At 40.8% G+C, this 24,559-nt stretch overlaps 1 protein-coding gene across 1 annotated transcript; it reads left to right on the top strand.

Annotated features, from left to right (window-relative positions):
• On the top strand, window positions 1-24,299 carry LOC124116024 (isocitrate dehydrogenase [NADP] cytoplasmic-like). Its single transcript, XM_048386134.1, has 12 exons — window positions 1-114; window positions 205-244; window positions 10,732-10,838; window positions 11,965-12,051; window positions 13,247-13,407; window positions 13,997-14,143; window positions 15,474-15,541; window positions 16,232-16,300; window positions 18,093-18,244; window positions 18,561-18,701; window positions 18,848-19,010; window positions 21,027-24,299. The coding sequence occupies exons 1-12, from the start codon at window positions 99-101 to the stop codon at window positions 21,106-21,108; spliced, it is 1,233 nt and encodes a 410-aa protein (XP_048242091.1). The 5' UTR covers window positions 1-98; the 3' UTR covers window positions 21,109-24,299.
• Window positions 24,300-24,559: the final 260 nt, after the last annotated feature.

The raw sequence follows: 24,559 nt of genomic DNA, 5'->3' as shown, positions 1-24,559 counted from the left end.
TCAGAGGTAAAAGGTTACCCTACGACCTTGAACCCGTTTCACGTATTCACATTACGGAAACATCTTGCAAGACAGTGCACGAAAAACCGGCGTCCAACATGGGTAAAATAAGCGGTAAGTATACTTAAACATTTAGATTTTGTTGCGTTTTCAGATTAATATATACTCAGAGATGCCGTATACCCAATTTTGTCGTCTTTTTAGGTGGTGCGGTCGTCGAAATGATGGGAGACGAAATGACAAGGTAAGCTCAATATAGTGAACGCGGTGAATCATTACCTGTCAAATTCGTCATAGTGTTTTGTGTTCATGATAGTGCGTCGGTGTAGTAAAGTTAGTATCCACTGATATGCGTAGCAACAGATCTAGTTAAAATGCTTGTAGAAATTGCTAGCCTAATTGGATCGCACGGCCTCTTATATGAGACTACTAATAGGCCTACTGGTAAATTTCACCTATTTTCTGCAGCTACGAATTCCAGTGATCAAATCAGTATAGTTTTCAAATTATTGCTAATTATTTCAACTGTAGGCAAGAGACTTTCCAGACAATGGAGAAGACATACTGTTGAGCTGCCAATAGTAAAAGTAGCCATTTAGGGCCAAGTAGGCCCTACTAGTTTCTTGGTTTATTTTACACTGCACTCAGTAATGTTCCAGCCATATGACGGTGGTCTGTCTGTCACTGTGATACGATGACATGCATCAACCAATAGGGCTCCGACGAGTCCAAATTTACAACCAGGGTACACACACCCCTATTACCCGACCCTGCCCAGGTACCCGCTGTTGGTGTCAAGAGATAGGTACAAAATGTCCGATTTGGAATAGTTTGACAGTAGCCCTGGCTGAATGTATCTAGATACAAGTATAAGACGATGTGGTCATGCATACACTGAAGTTGACAGAAGTTTTAGCTTTGTTCAAACATATATAAGTCAGAAGGAACGTGTTCATAGTCATAAAGAATTGTGAACATTAGAGACTTAAAATTGTCATGTAACCATGTAGTTATATAGTGAATTTTTGTCATGAAACAATATATATCACGTGACTAACCACGGGTCCGGGTAGTCCTGTGGGTACCCGGGTCCTACTCAGTACCCACCCGACCCGAGTACCCGAGTTACCCATCCCAGCTCTATCAACCAAGTCAGCAAGCCTGACCATCTGATCATGTTAGTCGCCTCATAAGACAAGCATGGGTTGCTAAAGGCTTTTTCTAACCCAGATTTTCACAGGTGATAGGTTTGCTCTGGATGACCATTTTTCTGGTGATATATATTTGTCTTATTTTCAGTCGTATTGTAACTTATTAATCATGCAAGACCAATTTGTGTCGTTTTATGGACAAATATAGACATGATAGTTGAGATGCTTAACAGTAGGTGCAAATAATCCTCCTTTAGAGAGATAGTGGGCCTACCTTCAGAATAATTTGTAGTATTTTGTTGCCAGTCACATCAGTGAAACAATGCTCTGTGACGTCAGGGGTCATCGAGTGTGCATAAGCTCCTCCTAGTGATCTATCATCTCTACACGCAATATCATTGAATAAGCCCAGCAATGTTGCAAGTTTTGAATTTTTGTTAACTAAATATAGCCTGCCGTGGTGCATTTTATAGCAAGTGCTAGTTTATGAAAGCACTTTTATTTTAAAATACTTTTTATTTTTATTTTTTAATTCAAGTGGCCAAAATGATAATAAATGGGAACTAATATACATATATTATTTTTACGATTCATTAATTTTCATTATTATGCACAGGAAAGCAGTTTATTAGGTATATTATATTGGCACTGAACACCTCCAAATGGCACCATTGGTAGGGTAGGTTATCCCAAACACTAGCTTTAGCCCTTTAATCCCCATCAGTAGACCCGTGAAGATTCCGGGGTAGAATAGGTCTTCAGCAACCCATGCTTGCCATAAAAGGCGACTATGCTTGTTGTAAAAGGCAAATAACAGGATGGGGTGGTCAGGCTCGCTGACTTGCTTGATGCATGTCATCGATCCCAATTGCGTGGATCGATGATCATGATATCAATCACTGGATTGTCTGGTCCAGACTCGATTATTTACAGACCGCCGTCATATAGCTGGAATATTGCTGAGTGCGGCGTTAAACAACAAACCAACCAACCAACCATTACGATCAATCACCCCTTTACTATCATTAGGGTCAGGTACCCGTTAATGGCTAATAGATTACCCGAACTCTATCTTTAGCCCTAGGATCCCTTTTCTGATCTATCAACCATAGCTTTAGGATCATTTAGGTTAGGAACTCTTTTAGTGGCTATTTTAGATTCTATAGCAGCTCCTAATAATCTTCACAGAAAAACATCTACATTTATTCAGTAATGACTCAGTACTCACCCTTGTGTCGTCACTAGCTATGCTTATGCCTCCCTCATTCCTTACTATTATCCACATTATCCTTACAGTGTTCCCTACCAAACTTTTCTGTTACAAAAATCACTTGATGAATTATTAAATACCGTGTCATTCATGTGTACCCGCGTGTTCAATGATATATAACTGAAATACTGTTCAAAGCAGCATTAAGCAAAAATTCAGCCATGAATTTGGAAAATACTCGATTTTGATTGGTCAATCAGAGGTATCAAACCACAATAAACCTCCTCTGATTGAAACAGATGGGTTTACAGCCCCTTTCCTGTATAAGGATATGCATCTGCACTTTGTGCTTGCCCATCAACAGGGCGGAACTCACGAATTGTGCATCAATGGGAACTTTTGTAATAGGGCCGTTCTGATGATGTCTATCTGGATCCTGCAAATGAATGGAGTGACGAAGAATTTGACTTGATACTATCCAATCTTGACAATTTTTGTAATGGTAATAACACAAACATCTCCAGAAATGTGTTTTGAAAAAATCAGCTGAACAAACACATAAAGAACATTTGTCGTCTGCTCGGCTTAGCCGGGAGCTCTCCGTCGAGTGCACTACGACTGTAGGGTGGATGGGTATAGTCAAACTCTGTTTGAAGTTCTCAGTGAAATTTCTCCATGAGATAGTATTTGAAATTTAAACATAAGATGTAATAATTTGAGTAAATAGAAACATTGTTATACATGTTTGTTTTCGGTTATTTTACGTTGCCATTATATGGAGCCTTCCATCCCTATGGGAAAGTGAACTCATCTTTTCATGTATATTGAGTGTCCTGCTCACTCAACCAAACGTCACCTGACTGGTCATGTTAACTGGTCACACTAACTTGTCATGGTAGAATGGCGATAAACCTACTGCGTTTTCAATGTAGAGCTAGGCTATGCGTTTGGTTTCAAATTCAATTTAGCATGGTTAAATCTACAGGTAACCAAACTCTACATTAAAAACACAGTGGGTTTATCTCCTAACTCACTCAATTCTCTGCAATACATAGAATACCATAATGTTTACTAAACTCAGGCATTACATCTAGTTACAAATATCATGAATTTAAAAGGAATTAACACTAAACAGTCCATGTTTTTAGCCACAAGGCCTAGTCCAACCATAGTCTAGTAAATCTGTTTGGTCTAGTCTAGTAAGCTAAACTAATAATAGTCTACTGAATCTACTGAAAATGATCCTTGGAACCAAATTTGGGCTTTCTAGATTCAAAAGTGTTTGTCAAAGACTAAATAAGGGCAGATCCTCTAATATATTCCTGATAAAATTAAATTAAGTTCAATGAGGGCATGGACTCTAAATAGATGGAATACTCGTTTAATCAGAGGAATGTTAGCATGGTTTGAGATGAAGTATTTAGAATTCACTGGAGGAATTCAGTACAAAGTGTCAAATTAACTCTGAAATTTGTTTCAATATCATTTCAGTAACACTGTTTCTACCACTGCCCTCAAGGGGGCACGGGTGGCCCAGTCATCTAAGGCGCCGCAATTCGCTGTGCAGAGTTGCATCCCTTGGGCACGCCAGAAACCTATGATTGAGGGTTTGAATCCCGGTTCGCCCCGATTATGTTTCTAGGTTTGTCAGCACCATACCCGTGCTCGTGGGTTTCACCAAAGTGGTAAATGTCTGAGACCTGCATCACTTCGGGCTTTCCTCCCACATTAAGCTGACACACCGTGATATAACTGGAATTAAACCCATCTCACTCACTCACCACTATTGCCCTCTTGTCATTACATTTGTAACAGTTGTTGATGATGAACTGACTGTCAAAGTATGAAGTATATATACAAAAAGCGCAGCTGGTTTGATAGGCCATATCCTGGCAGCCACAAGAAAACAGCTTTCTAGCCCCATGATGTGTGTGCCCATTTACTGTCATATAATCAATGAGACATATGTTACCTGGCAGTATTAATGTTAATATAATATGAGTCTGGTGGATTTCAAATAACTTTTCACTATTACTGTATTCAATGTAATAAGCGCCCCGATTGATCAATGTACACAAGATTGATTTATTCGTGTATAATCAAACTTGTGTGTTATATGCACCCTTAATTATAGGCTATTAAAATCTCGAAAATATATCTATCGTGTATAATACGCACATATTCTTCTTTTATATCGTTTCAGGCTCTCAGCTTAAACCACACAATTTACAATCTTGAAACTTTAAACTCTGTATTTTATCTCACCCAAATTATATTCTAATAAGAGCCCCCTATTTCTATTTTTGAGAGCACCCTGGGCGCATATTACGTCAAATACGGTATACACCTGAAATTTTGTTCTATAAGGTGATGTTAAACCAACTTTCCACTCGCTATCAGCAAATATAATTTCAATAAAAATGAAGCAACAGATTTTAATTTAATTTACAAATTTTATTTGCAGTCTGTGCCCAAGTTTGTAATACTGCTGGACTAGACTGACATTTAGTCCCAGAAATAAAGTTTTCATATTCAAATATATATACATATATCATGTATATGTGTATATCTAAAAAATAAAAAATAGGAGCCCAGAACAATCCTTTATTTCAGGAGGCAATCTAGACTTGCCAAATCATTCAGACTTGAGCACCAGACTTGAGATGTCCCCCCTCAATGCTTATTGTGTTGAATACAGTATTAAATATGGTTAATGCAAATGCAAAACTTGAAACTTGATATATGTGACAGTATATATATATCCAATGTCAACATTTACAAAGAAGACAAATGGAAGTTGCAAACCTAACCAAGCAGAAACAGTGGTGGTTTTAGCAGCAAGCTTTATCAGTATGTTGTATGGTGAATTATAGACAGGAGCGGACAGCTGTTGTATTCTGCTGGGTCATCCCAGGGTTGTAGACTTTGAACTCAGAACGTGTTGACATTGCCAGAATTGTCTTGTCGCTGAACTGCACCTAGTATCTTATCAATCTCCACATTACTCTTTGTACCTATGTCCTTGTCTGGAGTCTGCCTAATAGTGAAATCATCAGGTGATAAAAGAGACAGGTCGTGGTTTGGTTCGAGTGTCACTCGTCATTCGAAGAGCTCAAGCCCACATGTTGTGGAGGCAGAGTTAAAGTTTACCCAGTAAACATGATCAACCTTTGGACAGGTGCTGGAATTAACTTTTTCTGAACCATGTTTCCCGTGTAGGGACGCAGATTTGTCTATGCAGGGCCAAGTTGACCTGTAGTGAAAAATTGGTGGAAAGTTGTACCTGTAAGGGAAAATTCAGAGGACATTTTTCATTGACAGGGAATGAATAAATTAAGACCATTATAATTAGATAAGATATTTATCAGTTATTGGTTGGGTTCCATTATGAGCACTAACATCTTTACTAGGAATACTTAGTAAGTTAGTTTAGTACTAGTTTCTAATCTTTACAAGGTCTGATCTGATGGGCCATATCCTGGCAGTGGCAAGAAAACAGCTTTCTGGCCCTATGATGTGTGTGCCTATATACTGTGATTAATCAAAGAGATATATGTTACCTGGCAGTATTAACGTTAATATCATAGAAGTCTAGTGGATTTCAAATAACTTTTCACCATTACCGTATTCGACGTAATAAGCGCCCCGCTCTAATAAGCGCTCACAGCGATATTTGCTGATATATTGGCTAGTGAACAATCCCAATATGAGTCTGAACACTTCTCTCGTCCTCCCACCCTAACCCTACCTACTGACCTACCTACCCACCTACCAACCCACCTACCAACCCACCTACCTACCCACCTACTCTATATACCTATATACCTGTAGATAGAAATGTGGTATTTACTGATCAAGGTACGGGGGGAGACATTGGTGTGAGGAGTTGAGAATAGTGAGAATACTTGTCACTTGGACATTTTTTATTACATATCACTTGGACATGTTGTGTTACCTGTCACTTGGACGTGTTTTATTACTTTTCAATTGACATGTTTTATTACCTGTCCCTTGGACATGTTAAAATTGTCAATTGGACATGTTTTATTACTTTTCACTTGGACATGTTTTATTACCAGTTATTTGGACATGTTTTATCACTTGTCACTTTAACATGTTTTATTACTTGTTATTGTCCCCCGCCATGAAGTGGAAGGGGGATTTAGGAATGGGTGCTGTACGTCTGTCCTTCCGTCCGTCCGTCCGTCACATTTCGTTTCCGGAGCAGATCTTGAAAAACGTACCATATTTCTTCACCAAACTTGGCACATAGATAGGTCTAGTGGTGAACTGGTGCCTTTTGATAGTTTGGGATTTTCGAAAAACATTTTTTTTGAGTTTCCATGGCAACGACTTGGATTTAGACTGAAAATATCGGTAGTCCTCGTTTCCATAGCAGATCTTGAAAACCGTACCATACGTCTTCACCAAACCTCAGCACATAGATAGGTCTAGTGGTGAACTGGTGCCTTTTGATAGTTTGTGTTTTTAAAAGAAATTATTCATCGAGTTTCCATGGCAACGACTTTGACTTAGACTGAAAATGGCGGTAGTCCTCGTGTCCTGAGCAGATCTTGAAAACTTGGCACATAATGTCATCTCACAGCATTGAATACATTTCCATTCTTGTTGGTAAGTTCTGCATTGCTTGTGTGTATGTTCCTCCAAAAGTGTCATGGACACGGTTGTTGCATTCATTGACTAACTTTATGCAACTCATTACAAATACAACAGTGTAACTGATCTTAAACCTGCTTAACTGTATAAACACTTCCTCCTATTCTGTATATATTCTTGTCAACCATACTCTGTACTTCACTTGCTTGATAAAGGTGTTAGAACCTACACCGAAATCATCGATCCTAATTGTAATAAAGAAGTTGTTTGTCCATTTGTCTCATCCTTACTCATTCCAAATACAGTTACATAATCTATCATAAACTGCAGATGGGAAACAACCCCAGTAATAACTTAGTGCTGCAAATTAGACCATTGACAAAAAGGGCCAGTGAACATAGGTCAGAGGAGCTAATGCATTGCACACAACCGGACATGTCATATTGGCGGGGGATATGAGTATTTCATGCTTGTTTGGACATGTTTTATTACTTGTCACTTTAACGTGTTTTATTACTTGTTATTTGGACATGTTTTATTAATTATTTGGACATGTTTTATTAATTAGTTGGACATGTTTTATTACTTGTTATTTGGACATGTTTTATTACTTGTTATTTGGACATGTTTTATTACTTGTCACTTGGACGTGTTTTATTACTAGCTAATGACAACATATATCCAGGGTTTTAACAGGTCGCAATGTTTCATCCTGTGATACGCATACAAATTACGAATTGACACACATAATATCAACTACATGTCCCATTAGATGCAAGAGACTATGGATGTTCGAATGATTGAAGCCAATTAAATTGAAACATGTACGTAAGATTTATGATATATTTCTGGTCGCATAAGCAATATAATCAATCTTCAGACAGTCCATATCACGTTTCCTTCACTTCCTCTGTTTTGATTCAAACGAGGAAACCTCCCAGAGATTTATCTGGACCTGCTCAGAGGGCGATATTTGGCCCCAAGTCTGCAGCAATAAAGAATTCCAAAAATGAGGTTAAAAGTTTTAAAAATTTATGTTAATAAGTGTTACAAATAGCTATTTTTAAGGCTTTGTAGAAATACCCTGTATTACAATGAAAACAGGAAAAAATAAAAAGAAGAGATTTTAATGCTTAGTTATATGTATTATTGCATTCAATGCAATTTAAGAAACTGTTAAAATAGGTCTACCTCTGATTTTAAGAAAATAAGAAGTTTAAAAAATCCAAGTTTTGAACAAAATAACATTTTTTTTCCAATTTGCCTGCCAGGGGCACTTAGTTTAAAATCCTGGGTAAATCTCTGCCCCCATCTCAAATTATGATAACAAGCATGAGTCATTACACCTATTTGTATTTTATTTGTTTTTGGTACAGTGCCAGGGGCACCCACAATCTACATGATCTAGTGACCCATAAAGATCCGGGGTAGAATAGACCTTCAGCAACCCATGCTTGCCATAAAAGGTGACCATGCTTGTCGTAAGAGGCGACTTACAGGATTGGGTGGTCAGACTCGCTGATTTGGTTGATGCATGTCATCATATCCCAATTGCGTGGATCGATGCTCATGACATCAGTCACTGGTTTGTCTGGTCAAGACTTGATTATTTACAGACTGCTGTCATATAGCTGAATATTGGTGAGTGCGGCATTAAAAAACAAATAAAACAAACAGAGTCTAGTAACGAGATTCCCCAGAACTCGCATATATATAGATGAAGCTAAATCCCTGCTATCCCCATGGGGCGACTTATCCACTGGTCCTTAGGTCCATGGCCAGCAGAAATAGCCGAGGGCCTGCTATTGTTGAAAATGTATTACCAGTCAACACCCTTTGCTAACACATGGGAATGTAACATATTGTTAATTAATATTCATATTCAATAATTATATGGGGCGATAGGGTAGCCTAGTGGTTAAAGCGTTCGCTCGTCACACGGATGGCCCGGGTTCGATTCCCAGCATGGATACAATGTGTGAAGCCCATTTCGGTTGTTCCCCGCTGTGATATTGCTGGAATATTCCTAAACGCAGCGTAAAATCAGTGTAAAACCACACTCACTCAATCAATAATTACACAAACAGCACCAGAAAATATTAGCTTATTTATGTTAATTACCTCTGTGTTCTGACTCCATATCTTGTGTAATGAAACAGATTCTCAAGTTCCAATGATGAAATGCCTTGGCTTGTATCAAGTGTATTGTGTATGGTGAATGTTTACATGCACCAGATGTGTGACATCGATGTCTGCCACGAGATGGTGGATTATGGATTCTTTCTTAGGAATGCATCAATATCCTTGCGTACTGTGTTTTTCGAGCCCCTGAGAAGTATTTCTCATTATCTGTCTAAGAACAATCGCAATACACTAAAATTAAGTCTTACCTTTGAGAAGATTTATTTCTGTTTACAATTGGATAGTCAATTGACCACATCTTGTCAATTTAATTCAATAATTGTGATAATGCCTCACCAAGTGAGACGAGTCTATCGGGCACCATTTTGTTACTGTCACATGATTTCGAGCCCCGCCAAAACAGTTAATAATAGATGCACATAACATTACAGACAGGAAGTTTACAAACAGCAGCCAATACATCATCGGTGCTTACGATTGTTCAGATGCAAAATTATTATCAGAGCAAGTTTGATAAAATGTCCATTTGTCCAAATGTAAGTTTTGAGGTATGTTTTCATTACTTATTGAATACCTTGTGTATGTTAATTCGTAACATAACTTCAGCGACAAGAACACTTTGATGTCTTCATTGAGCTTTGAAACGTCTGCCTTGTTTATGTCATTAAACACATTGTTACGTATTGTTTAGGGGCTCGAAACGTGTGGGGACAAACAGCTGAACTGGACCACATCTTGTTCTTTTATGGAGAGGGGCGGTCGGGTAGCCTAGTGGTTAAAGGGTTCGCTCGTCACGCTGAAGACCCGGGTTCGATTCCCGACATGGGTACAATGTGTGAAGCCCATTTCTGGTGTGCCCCGCCGTGATGTTGCTAAAGTGTATGGCTGTTTGAATCATACATCATCATACATACTAATTCATTTGTGGCATACCCTCTGCCATGTTTATCCATGTCATAGTGGTAAATATTTCTATTCTGATACCAAACATGGTCAATATTCAAACTATGTGTTCACTGACAGTTACTCTGGCCTCCCAGGGACCCCATTTCCACACCTCAAAAGTATAACTCTGTGTGTGTGTTTGTTGTTTTACGCTGCACTCGGCAATATTCCAGCTGGTAGTCTGTAAATAACCAGACAATCCAGTGATTGACATCATGAGCATCCATCCACGCAATTGGGATGGATGACATGCATTAACAAAGTCAGCGAGCCTGACAACCCGATCCTGTTAGTCGCCTCTTACGACAAGCATAGTTGCCTTTTACGGGTTGCTGGAGACCTATTCTACCCCTGTTCTTCACAGGTCCAAAAGTATTACTGAAAGTATCACAACACCGTGATGTTGGCGGAATATTGCTAAAAACAGCATAAAACACTTATTCACAACCGCCTCCTTGGTCTAGTGGTGGAGCGTACGCCCGGAGAACGGATTGTAAGTGGTTTGATCCCCGGCCGTGTCATACCAAAGGACGTTAAAACATGATACTTGTTGTTACCCAGTCTGGCACTCACTCATCAACTAAAATACATGTATGTGTAAGGGATGTTAAACCAACCTCACTTACTGTTTGTGTACATGCCTTGTATGTTTTGTTCTACTTTTAGGATCATTTGGGATCTCATCAAGGAGAAACTCATTCTTCCATTTGTTGACCTTGAATTACATACGTTCGACCTTGGAATTGAGCATCGAGATAAAACTGATGACCAAGGTAACTTCAGCGTCAGAGAATGGATGTTTTTGAATGATAATAGGGCGTGTGTGGTAGCTGGGACGTGTGTGTGTGATAGCTGGGACATGTGTGTGTATGATAGCTGGGACGTGTGTGTGTCATAACTGGGACGTGTGTTTATGATAGCTGGGACAAGGGTGTGTATGATAGCTGGGACATGTGTGTAAATGTGATAGCTGGGACATGTGTGTGATAGCTGGGACATGTGTGTGATAGCTGGGACGTGTGTGTGTGATAGCTGGGACATGTGTGTGTGTGATAGCTGGGACATGGGTGTATGTGATAGCTGGGACATGTGTGTGTGAAAGCTGGGACGTGTGTGTGATAGCTGGGACATGTGTGTGTGATAGCTGGGACGTATGTGTATGATAGCTGGGACATGTGTGTGATAGCTGGGACGTGTGTGTGTGATAGCTGGGACATGTGTGTGATAGCTGGGACGTGTGTGCGTGATAGCTGGGACGTGTGTTAGTGATAGCTGGGACGTGTGTTAGTGTGATAGCTGGGACATATGTGTGTGTGTGCGATAGCTGTGTGTGTGTGTGTGTGTGATAGCTGGGACGTGTGTGTGATACCTGGGACATGTGTGTGTTTCATAGCTGGGACATGTGTGTATGTGTGATAGCTGGGATATGTGTGTGTGTGTGTGTGTGTGTGTGTGTGTGTGTGTGTGTGTGTGTGTGTGTGTGTGTGTGTGTGTGTGTGTGTGTGTGTGTGTGTGTGTGTGTGTGTGTGTGTGTGTGTGTGTGTGTGTGTGTGTGTGTGTGTGTGTGATAGCTGGGACCTGTGTGTGTGATAGCTTGGACGTGTGTATGTCATAGCTGGGACGTGTGTGCCTGTGGTAGTTGGGACATGTGTGTGAAGGCTGACCAAAAATAGTAAGATATCTTAACATGATTATGTAACTTTAATTTCATTAACTGAACCTTCTTTCTTTAATCAGAAATATATTCAAGATAGACCTGTCCCAAACATTTTGATGAATCAATTTGGTGTCTGTAAGTCAATTAAAAAAAGTAAAGACAGATGATGCTAATGGAGACTGTTTGTTGATGCTGACAACAGTGTGGAACCTAGTCAGCCAGTACTATGATTGTTGTTTCAGTGACTGTTGATTGTGCCAATGCCATCAAGAAGTACAATGTGGGCATTAAGTGTGCGACCATCACCCCTGATGAGAAGAGAGTGGAAGGTGAGGCAGCACAACACAACCTCACAGCCTACTCTTATGTTGTAGCAGGCTAATGATGGAAACACATTGTTTGTTGTGGTTGCATTCTGAGACTATTACTGAATAATTGCCCATGGCAATGATCTTTACTTTGACAGATAGAAGTAGGGTGTAAATGTCCGGAGATGACCTTGTTTGTTTGATGTTTAACGCCGCACTCAGCAATATTCCAGCTATATGATGGCATTATATAAATAATCAAGACTGGCCAAGACAATCCAGTGATTGACATGAGCATTGATCTATGCAATTGGGATCGATGATAAGCATCAACCAAGTCAGCGAGCCTGACCGCCCGATTCCGTGTCGCCTCTTACGACAAGCATAGTCGCCTTTTACGGCAAGCATGGTTTGCTGAAGACCTATTCTACCCCAGATCTTCACGGGTGAGACGACCTTGTATTCCTGTGTGTATATGTATAAGACATGAGTTAATCAGGACTCCAGATAACATTTGGGGCCATTGAGTATTCACTTGCATGTTATTGACGATTAATATTGATAGTTTCCTTTGGATATTCAATATATTTAACTTCAATAGGTCCGGTCTGTGTCGGTATTTTTAGACGAATGAGTGAACCTTTTTAAAACATGATTCTGCTGTTGTGTGTGACTTCATATTGGCCACACTTATCCACACTTAGCCCTGAACTGCATCATTCAGCGCAGCAGCAGAGTTCATGATACCTGGGGGCACGGGTGGCCCAGTCATCTAAGGCGCCTTGATTGGCTGTGCAGAGTTGCGTCCCTTGGGCAAGCCAGAAACCTATGATTGTGGGTTTGAATCCCGGTTCGCCCTGATTATGTTTCTAGGTTTGTCAGCACCATACCCGTGCTCGTGGGTTTCACCGAAGTGGTAAACGTCCTAGACCTGCTTTCGGGCTTTCCTCCCACATTAAGCTGACACGCCGTGATATAACTGGAATACTGTTAAAAGCGGCATTAAACCCAACTCACTCACTCATGATACCTGCGTTCAATCAGTAAATGAAGGTCTCTTAAGAAAAATAGGTATGCAAGCTGAAAAAGAATATCTGGCACTGAACGACATTGGCATCACATGGAGTTACGTAGTGTAACGTGACATGGTGTATTGACATACAGTCCTCACCATGTTAGAAATTGATGTTAAGTAACTGTTGTTGGTTGTTGCCAGAATTCAAACTGAAGAAGATGTGGAGGTCACCCAACGGGACGATCAGAAACATTCTTGGTGGCACTGTGTTCAGAGAGGCGATCATCTGTAAGAATATTCCACGTCTTGTCCCTGGGTGGACAAAGAGCATTGTCATAGGACGTCATGCCTATGGAGATCAGGTTGGTGGAGTAGTGTAGACATTGCTGTCAGTTTGGGTGATATTCCAGGTGCAGATGTATAGAAGGAGTGTCAGCATCTCGGAATGCCCCGGGCACGAAAGTGGCAGCGTTCTGTTAACAAGAAAAAATATATCTGCCACTACCCTATGAGCATTATCTGTAACAAAAAGGCAGTAGGGTAGCTGAGTGGTTAAAGTGTGGGTTTGTCAAGCTGAAAACTCAGGTTCGATTCCCCACATGGGTACAGTGTATGAAGCCAGATTATTGGTGTCTTTACCATATTGCTGGAATATTATTAATGAAGTAAAATCATATTCACTCACTCAGCAATGAAATGTTCCCTAATCGTTTGATTTTGTTTATGTTTTATGGGCGAATTAGTCTACATGGTCTTAAGCACTGCAGTTAGATGTGCAGAGTTATATCCCTTTGCCTTGCCAGGATCTGTTGGTTGTAGGTTCAGATCCCTGAATTGCCATCTGTAAGGTAATATTAAATCATCATTGCTTTTAGAAAATGTTTTTTTCAGATGTAGGCTCTGTTAATATGTTTTATGAAAAGATTCTGACAGTGAACTTGTCTGTTCCAGTACAAGGCAACTGACTTTGTTGTCCCTGGACCAGGGAAACTGGAGATGAAGTTCACCCCAGACAATGGTGGTGACGCTATGGAGTACACCGTGTTTGAGTTCAAGGGCACAGGGGGTGTTGCAATGGGCATGTACAACACAGATGCAGTAAGTTATTCATTGTCACAGTGGCACGGTGGGGTAACCTTGTGGTTAAAGGTTTCACTCAAAGACGCCAATTCCCCACATGGGACACCGATTCCCCACATAGGTCCAGTGAATGAAGGTCATTCTGGCGTCCTCAGCCTTGATATGCTGCATAGACCCCAACTCACTCACTCACTCACTCACTCACTCACTCACTCACTCACTCACTCACTCACTCACTCACTCACTCACTCACTCACTCACTCACTCACACACACACACACTGGTGGTTCTTCAGAATAGTTGAAATATTGTTGCAAACACTGTTCACTCAGTCACCTCTTGGGAACGTTGGAGGTATGGTCACTTTGTAGTCTCAGCCTCCATAGTTTACCACCGCCTCCGTGGTCTTGTGGTAGAGCGTCCGCCCGGAGAGCGGAAGGTCCGGGGTTCGATCCCCGGCCGCATCATACCAAAAGACGTTAAAAGATGGTACTTGTTGTTACCCTGTCTGGCGCTCGGCATTAAGGGGCTAAAACAAGGACTGGTCGGCTCGGAGTCAGTATACTGTGTCTGAGTGGGGTATTCATGTTAAACTGCGGCATGGTATCTCAGTGAGCTAGCACTATAAATCGGCATCAGTCCGGACTAGTACAAGCAGCCACACAAACACACACACGTACATGCACGTCGCTATATAAGTGCAATAATCTTGGACGCGACGTTAAACCCCATTTCACCTCACCTCACCTCCATAGTTTACCTTCTTCCAAACACAAGCCTTTTTATCAGTCTTGTTTCCACCCTTGCCACATCAAGCACTCTTTCCTGTGCTAAATGTGATTGGACTATCGCACATATAGATAGTCCAATCTGAGAACGTTTCACAAAATCAACATCCACGACTGTTACACCTTCGTATGAAAGAGATTTACCGCTGACTGTCTTTGTTGACACGAATATGTCGTTTTGATCTTTTAAACCCCCCAACGATTGCCTATGATTTTGTGTCGGGGATGATATCGCAAATGTTTGTCAGCACTGTACAGTGCTTGTGGGTTTCATCACAGTGATAAATGTCAAGACATGCATCACTTCAGGCTTTCTTCCAATATCCAGCAGGCATGCCTTGAAATAACAGTTCAAACTCACTCTCTCCGCTAACAAACACTTGACGAAAATATTGTAAACCAAGTAATATTTAAATAAAAAGGTGAAAGAGTCAAAACTCGGAGGATCTGCTCACATTGGTGGTCCCTCACCCAGTTATGGCACAGTAAACTCCACTGCGATCATATAAATATTTGTTGCTTTATTATATTTGTGAGAAGTATTGTTCTTTTGTCTTCAGAGTATCCGAGACTTTGCCAAGAGTTCATTGACTTTTGCCCTTCAGAAGGGCTGGCCCCTATATCTCAGGTAAGAACAGCTTCCTTAGACAAGACAAGGTGTTTGGCATTGCTCATAATATCAATCATTGGTTAGGCTTACAAAAAATAAAGAATTGGTTCTCAGGCAATGACTTTTGAAAATATAGCGCGGGTGGGCAGTTGTTGGTTTTTTTTGCTTGTCAAACTGGTATGTTACCAAAGAAACAGTTGTGTACCATCAACCTGGGAAAGGGCCTCCCTACATAAACAAGCATACAAGCTCCTACTGCCGCCATGACCATAACACGACATGTGCAGTGAAGCAGTAAAGGGAAGTAACTGTGTACTATACTGCTCAAAAGAAGTTAAGGATCACCCGATTCTTTCATATTGGTAAAGTTAATCTGTCATGGCATGAGAGGTTAACTATTGTAATATGAAAGAATCAGGTGATCCTTAACTTCTTTTGAGTAGTATATATTGGATCGCACTGTTTTTAAGTATTTATAATTTTTTTGAAAATAGAAATATAAACCAAACGTGCAGCGAACTTTATGATGAGGCAGGCTGTGCCTGAGAACCAAGACTATTAGTTTTTTTAGCCTTATCTGGTCCAACTTCAATTCTTTTACAGGCTGTCATTATATAGCTGGAATATTGCTGAGTGCGGCGTTAAACATCAAACAAACAATAAATGAAAGCATTAGATTTTTTTCTTATCATGGCTTTTGTTTTGCAGCACCAAGAACACAATCTTGAAAAAGTATGATGGCCGATTCAAGGACATATTCCAGGAAATTTATGACAAGTAAGAAACATGCACAGTTGTTGCTTACAATCGCTTTTTGTTTACAGGTCAACAGAACTTGCATGTCTCAACAAAGATGCTTTCGAAATTTGAGTGTACAGTAAACTACGGTTATAACAAACTTAAAGGGATCACTAAATGTAGTTCATTATAACGGGAGTTCGTTATAAGCACTTATACAGCATAATTCCAGCAAATGGACGGGGCCGCCAAAAACAGTTAGTTACAGTGGTCCCTCGCTACAACGCTACCAATGGGGTCCAAATAATTGGTATATCAGTCAGTTCTTTATAAGCATGTTCGTTATAAACGTAGTTTACTGTATTTTCAGGCGTACACCCATGTACAGAGGTAGCCATGTTGTCTTACTCATTTCATAAAGAAGTCATATTAATCTGTCAAGGCTGTCGCTAACTTTAGCCCTAGTTTGGTAATAATTATTTTGGTATAGATCATCCTATGCTAAGATAATATGACTAAACTTGATGCCAAATGTTCGGGCTAGTCATTTTTGGCACAGGCAGTAAGGTGAGAAGTCGTCAGTCAACATCGCCACTTTTACTGTCAGGAATCTTTCTATGTCAGCAATTCAACTATGTCCCCAGACCGGCCTGGATCGAGTGACGGCTTTGTGTAGGAAGATCAGTTTGTCATCTTCTTGTCATGAGTTGTCTTTTTAAGTTGAGCAATGCGAGACTGTAACCTTCACGCTATGAGGAAATACAGTTTACCTGTCCGGAGTGAATTATTGGCACGCGGTCAGCATGAGGGACAGATATTTTGTAATTCCAAGTTGTAGGAAGGTTATTCTATATATTACCCATTGTAGTGCCAGGACAAGGCCGAATTTATAACCTGGGTACCTGACCCCCTATTTCCTCATCCTATCTGGTACCCGCTCAAGAATTGGGTACAAGATGTCCGACTGGGAATTGTTTTACTTGAGCCCTGGCAAAACTATTTTGATACATGTTTAAAACGATCTGATTATGCATATGCTGATGTTGACTGAAGCTTTATTTTTACTTAGACATATGAAAGTCAGAAGCAATGGGTGCATATACATTAGCCAATTGAAGTGTAACTATTGAGTTTTATTGTTATTGTCATTAAACAATATTTCCAGTGACTAACCACAGGTCTGGGTAGTCCTGAGGGTACCTGTGTCCTACCCAGGACCTGCCCACCCTGATTACTGTAGTTACCTGTCCCAGCCCTAAACCATAGCCCTTTATTCTGAGAAATTATAGAAAAATGGAGTGTACAGTACCTCAAGTGAAGACATCAGCTAAGTCTGTTGTTGGAGAAACTGCACATTAAAATCGTTTGTGACGTCTTCAATTGTGATGAGGTGAGGTGAAATGTGCAATAACGTTGCATTGTGACATCTTCAATCATGTGTGACAATGCATTCAGGAATGTTCATATGGTGTCACAGTGCATAAGAATGGCAATGAAAAAATTTGAACATTTGGAACGAACTAGCCAATCAGTGTGGATAAAAAATTATAATGCTCATTGAGAATTACTGAAAATAACACCAGTGAATGTCGGGTTAGAATAGGTCTTCAGCAACCCATGCTACTATGCTTGTCGTAAGAGGCGACCAACGGGATCGGGTGTTCAGGCTCATGATGTCAGTCACTGGATTTTCTGGTCCAGACGCAATTATTTACGGATCGTTGTCATATATTGCTGTAATATTGCTGAGTGCAGCATTAAACAACAAACAAAAAACCAAAACTGACAATAGTTTCTGTTTTTACATTATTTAATGTTATATTCTGCACAGGGATTACAAGTCCCAGTATGAGGCCAAGGGGATCTGGTACGAGCACCGGCTGATAGACGATATGGTGGCCTACGCCATGAAGTCCGAAGGAGGCTTTGTGTGGGCCTGTAAGAATTATGATGGGGATGTCCAGTCCGATTCTGTAGCTCAAGGTAAGACTCTTTCATTGTCATAGGGGTGGTTGGGTAGCCTGGTGGTTAAAGCGTTCGCTCTTCATGCCGAACACTCACTCACTCACTCACTCACTCACTCACTCACTCACTCACTCACTCACTCACTCACTCACTCACTCACTCACTCACTCACTCGAAATATAGCATGTATGGTTGAAGAAGTAGGGCTGGATGACTTTAGTTTAGAGATTACCATAGTCAATGTGCCAAGTGACAGGAAGCAGAAATAACAAGTATGTAAGATGTTATGGTTGACTTGACATTACAGCCCTAAAATCATTTGTTTGGCTTCCAGGGTTTGGCTCCCTGGGGATGATGACCAGTGTGCTGATCTGCCCCGACGGCAAGACGGTGGAGGCAGAGGCTGCTCACGGCACCGTCACACGGCACTACCGCTTCCACCAGCAGGGCAAGGAGACATCCACGAACTCTATCGGTGCGTCCCAGCATTTTTAAGAAGTATGGATAGCATGGCCCATTCATTTGAGGCGCTGCAATTACCTTAGAGTTGCATCCCAGGATTTTTGGATCTCGGGTTTGAATTCCAATGTGCTAATTTCAACTCACTTATTCTGCTTGCAGCCTCCATCTTTGCCTGGACTCGAGGTCTATCACACCGGGCCAAGTTAGACGGCAACAAGGCCCTTGAGAAGTTTGCCACCAACCTGGAGGAGGTCTGCATCGAGACCATCGAGGCCGGGCAGATGACCAAGGACCTGGCCATCTGCATTAAGGGCATGAGCGGGTGAGTCCTTGGTCTCACTCACATACTTCTCAGTGACCCGTGAAGATCTGGGGTAGAATAGGTCTTCAGCAACCCATGCTTGACCTAAAAGGCGACTATGCTTGTCCTAAGAGGCGACAAACGGGATCGGGTGGTCAGGCTCACTGACTTGTTTGATGCATGTCATCGTCTCCCAACTGCATGGATCGATGCTCATGATGTCAATCAGCGAATTGTCTGGTCCAGACTTGATTATTTCCAGACTGCAATGATATAGATGGAATATTTCTGAGTAGGGCGTTAAACAACAAACAAACATACTTCTCCGGTACCTGTTACACAATGTGATCTTAGCGCTAAGGCGATCGTAACTCCCAATCGTAACTCCCATACTTCAACATAGACGTATGATCACCTTAGTGCTAAGATCGCTTCATAGAACAGCACCCTGGGCAGGTGGTGTAGCCTAGTGGTTAAAGTGTTTGCTTGTCCTGCTTAAGACCAGGGTTTGATTCTCAACCTGGATGTGTTCCTAAAATGAGCTCTCACTCTCCCACTCCCTCACTCCTTCAGATTACAGTCAGATTACAATGAATACTCTGATGATTACAGGGAAGTGTAGACACTGTTGTTGTACAAGACAACAAAAATGGGATCAGCTACTCATCATTATACAAGACCGTTTCCGTGGTCTAGTGGTAGAGCATCCACCCGAAGAGTGGAAGGTCCAGGGTTCTATCCCCGGCCGTGACATACCAAAAGACATCCAAAGATGGTACTTGTGTTCCCTGCCTGGCGCTCGGCATTAAGAGGCTAAAACAAGGACTGATCAGCTCGGAGTCACTGTGTCTGAGTGGGGTATTCATGTCAAACTGCAGCTTGGTATCTCAGTGGGCTTGCGACCCGTGAAGATCCGGGATAGAATAGGTCTTCAGCAACCCATGCTTGCCGTAAAAGGCGACTATGCTTGTCGTAAGAGGCGACACGGAATCGGGCGGTCAGGCTCGCTGACTTGGTTGATGCTTATCATCGATCCCAATTGCATAGATCAATGCTCATAATGTCCATCACTGAATTGTCTGGTCCAGATGGATTATTTACAGAACGCCGTCATAAAGATGGAATATTGCTGAGTGTGGCTTTAAACAAACAAACAGTGGGCTTGCACTATGAAATCGGGCTGGTACAGGCAGCCACACACACTAACTGAAAGTTTGATTGTTTTTAATGACCTGTTTCAAGGAGTGACCTGTCATTGTAACCCGACAACATGCATTGTCTATCACACACCTTGACCACTGGTTTGTCTGATCCAGATTTCATGTTTAAAATGGGAAAAGGGAGAAAAGACACATTAGATACTAATTTAACAGTCATAAGATAGCCTCTTTAGTTGTGACCTGTTTTTGCGTTCCTGATATAAGTGAGTGAGTGAGTTGTATTGTACACCCCTTTTAGCAGTATTCCAGCATTATTATAGCAGGGGACACCAGAAATGGGTTTAACACATTGTACCTATGTAAGGAACCCGGTCTTTGGTGTAATGAGTGAACTCTTTAACTACTAGGCTACCCCACAGCCCCTCCTGGTATAAAAATGCCACTGTGGTGTTCCCATGAAAAGGTTAAATGGGTCAAAATAGTTCCCAGTCTGTGACTTTAGCCACTAGTCCGAAGCCCCAGTCTATTAAGATTCTGTTCAGGGCCCCGTTCCACAAAGCATCTTATTGCTAAGACGATCGTAACTCCCATACTTTAACATTGACTTACAGCAATCATAGAGCTGCTATCGCTTTGTGGAACGGAGCCCAGATCAGTAAATAAATGTCATACGATATTACTAAAATCTACTGAAATTGATGCTAAGAGCCAAGTTTAGCACCTCATGAATACTTGTAGGAGCAGACTAAAGTTGGTTGTGCCTCGACACGTGGATCGGTGATCATGCTATCAACTTCGGTTTTGACAAGTCTGTCTCTTGAAAAGTTATTAACTGTGCCATACACTCGCTTAGCAAAGAACACTCTTTATCTTTCAGGGTGAAACGTGAGGACTACTTGAATACTTTTGAATTCATTGACAAGATTGCCGAGAACCTGACGAAGAAGATGAGCAGCTGACTAAAGCCCACCATAGAGACGACCAGGAGTTCACTGTAACGCCAACAACGAGGCCCTGAATGTCTACATCCAATTACTAGAAAAAAGGGAGAAAAAAATATATACATGTATATCATTGTGGCCATTTGTATCTGTGATTTGAGGGGTATGAGGGAAGTAGGCAAATTGTTGTATGGGAGTAGTCTTTCTTTTCTTGAGTTCATTTCACCATAGGATTAGTGTCCCTTTAGTTTAAGCTTATCTCACTGTGGGAGTTGTCTCCCTTTGAATAGAGTTGGCTCCATATTGACACTTGAGTTAAAAACAGCATGGGATTTCAGTAGCAGGTTTTCGTGTGTATCAGAACATTCCATATTTACATTGGGGCTATTAGAGAAATATAAAGGATGTTAGGTTCTCTCTACAAATGATGATACTTTGAATGCGTCTTTCTCAATGCAATTGCTCACACGTTGAAAATGCAACTTTAGGAAATCACCCAAAAAGTAACATACCATATTTGACATATTAAGAGAACAGGGTGTATTAAAAGTAACTAATGTTGGGAGCTAGAGGCCGTCCTCGATTATCCATTGAATTATATTATTCAATAGTGGTGTACAAAATGTCAGGCTTGTCGTAGGAGGCGACTAACGGGATCCGGTGGTCAGGCTCGCTGACTTGGTTGATGCATGTCTTCATATTCCAATTGCGTGGATCAATGCTCATGATGTCAATCACTGGATTGTCTGGTTCAGACTCGATTATTTACAGACTGCCGTCATATATCTGGAATATTGCTGACAAACAAACAAACAAAATGACAGTTATTTCATGATTAAACAAAGAGTACTCGTCTGACCTTGTTACCTACTGCCTCAAATACAACCGAGTAGCGAAAGGACACCTTGTCTTAATACTCAGGACAAGATTTGTTTGGTCAACTGTGTTCTTAACATATTGAGTGCTTGTATTGAACGTAAATGTACACCAAACTCACGTTACACTGATATAATCCACTGGATGATTAAATACTGGCTGTGTTACTTCTGAATATTTCAAAACAATGATTGAAAAAGTAAGGAAATTATTTTTCAAAAGGTGGGGATTGTTTATTAGAGCGGGGCACTTAATAAGTCAAATATGGTATCATAGAAATCTTCGTAGGTGTTTTTAACACTTATATAACATCTTCATTCCTTCAAACCACAATTTGTGCCTAGATATCTTTTCTTTCTTTTCTCCACAAACCACATCAGTGACCATGATTCCTTAAAGTGAAGCACAACTGGATATTGTACGTGAAAGCTTAGCATTTGTCACCCAAAGTATTTACCGAGTTTAAGCACATTTGAAATAAAAGCAGTTATTTCAATTTGATAATAATTTCATTTCTTCAATCTATTGTGATTGTGAACTAACATCAGATAACCAGTATGGACTTACCCATGTAATCAGCTGTTTCAGTATTATATGAATTGTTATAATAATTACTCTATGTATTCAAGTGTTATTGACAAACTGTGATGAAGAGAATCATTCTATGATGCTAAAGTGGTCTACATTTTGTTCCATCACAATTAAATTCTTTTTTACTCTTCCTAGTCATTTTGTCTACCCTTTCAAAATGAATCTTATACCTACATTGCTATTTGTGTATTCTCTAAACTATTTTCTTTATACTTTATTTGTTTTCCAAATTACTTTTGAATATGTATTTGCATGTGAAGTATGTGATGATATATTTGTGAGAAATCTGCTCCTGGTTTGTATACTATACCCATCTTTTGATGGGAATGTTGAGATAGTTCACACCATTTACTTGTATAGGTCATCAGTTTTTCATGATCCAATGTTGAATCCTACTTATTTGAAATGTGGGATTGTCAAGAGTGGTATTTCTACTGTAAACCTGGGGCTACTGTAAACCTGCCGCTATTGTAAACCTGGGGCTACTGTAAACCTGGGGCTACTGTGAGCCTGCCGCTATTGTAAACCTGGGGCTACTGTAAACCTGGGGAAACTCTGAACCCGGGGCTACTGTAAACCTGGGGCTACTGTGAGCCTGCCGCTATTGTAAACCTGGGGCTACTGTAAACCTGGGGAAACTCTGAACCCGGGGCTACTGTAAACCTGGGGCTACTGTGAGCCTGTCGCTATTGTAAACCTGGGGCTACTGTAAACCTGGGGAAACTCTGAACCCGGGGCTACTGTGAGCCTGGGGCTACTGTCAACCCGGGGCTACTGTGAGCCTGGGGCTACTGTCAACCCGGGGATACTGTAAACCTGGGGAAACTGTAAACCCGGGGAAACTGTAAACCCGGGGAAACTGTAAACCCGGGGCTACTGTGAACCTGGGGATACTGTAAACCTGCCGCTATTGTAAACCTGGGGATACTGTAAACCTGGGGCTACTGTGAGCCTGGGGATACTGTAGCAAGGGTTCAAGGCTGGCATCACTTCAGGCTTCTTCATGACATGCTGTAAGGTAACTGAAATACTGTTGAAAGGAACTGACCGAAGCACACAAGTAATGATTTCTATCTGTGTCTGTGATCAGAATTCCACTGACATGTACAGGTGGTTCATCCTGATTGTCTGTGTCCCACATGCCAAATGCTGACTCCAGAGCATCCATATATTGCACTAGTTGCAGGACCCTGGCGAAAATGTGATATTTGTCTTAAAACATATGAAAAGAAGAATTGGAATGAAACTGTTATGTCTTGCTTTATGTGAAGGAACAGTGCCATCTCCCTAGGAAACAATCCACTCAATCCACGCTTATTTAAATAATATGACAGTATTTCCGACTTTGTATTTTCAATGTATTGTTTTTTGTGTTTACAAATGTCTAAGCAGTACTTATCCATAATAAGATTAACAACATATAATATAGAAACACATCACCATGTTTCCTCAATGGCTCTGTAACTATTTATCAAGGAATTTGAGGCTCGGCTGTTATTCCAAACCTTGCCCCTTGATCTTTATAGAGACGTGCTGGACCATATTAACGCTGAGTGAAACATTGCATCTATGTAACCACAAACTTATAGTTATTGAGAGTATATATTTGTTTTTTCTAATCTACAGTTAGTTTTATGTAAAATGCCCAGAACTTTCATTAACTCACTAGTCTTTAACATGACGCCCATTGTACAACAGATTCCTTCTTGTATACAGTATCATTAAAATCACTTTGATAATGACAACTTTGTTTGTGATCATTTGTTTGAGTTATACACATGTGAGGTCACTTCCATTGGATGTCAGAAAACTGGGTGGTCCGAATGCAAATAATTATTATTATCCCCCGCCCAACAAAGTTGGCGGGGGGATATAAAACGGGCTCCGTCCGTCCGTCCGTCCGTTCGTCCATCATGTTTTCGGAGCATAACTAAGGAACCGTTCAATATTTTTTCATGAAACGTTGCAGGTCTGTCAGGTACATGCTGAACTGGTGCCTTTT

Source organism: Haliotis rufescens, unplaced genomic scaffold (assembly GCF_023055435.1).
Source record: "Haliotis rufescens isolate VD_foot unplaced genomic scaffold, xgHalRufe1.0.p SCAF_6, whole genome shotgun sequence".
NCBI lineage: Eukaryota > Metazoa > Mollusca > Gastropoda > Lepetellida > Haliotidae > Haliotis > Haliotis rufescens.
The sequence above is the reverse complement of the archived record's forward strand: the minus strand, read 5'-3'. Positions and strand labels throughout refer to the sequence as shown.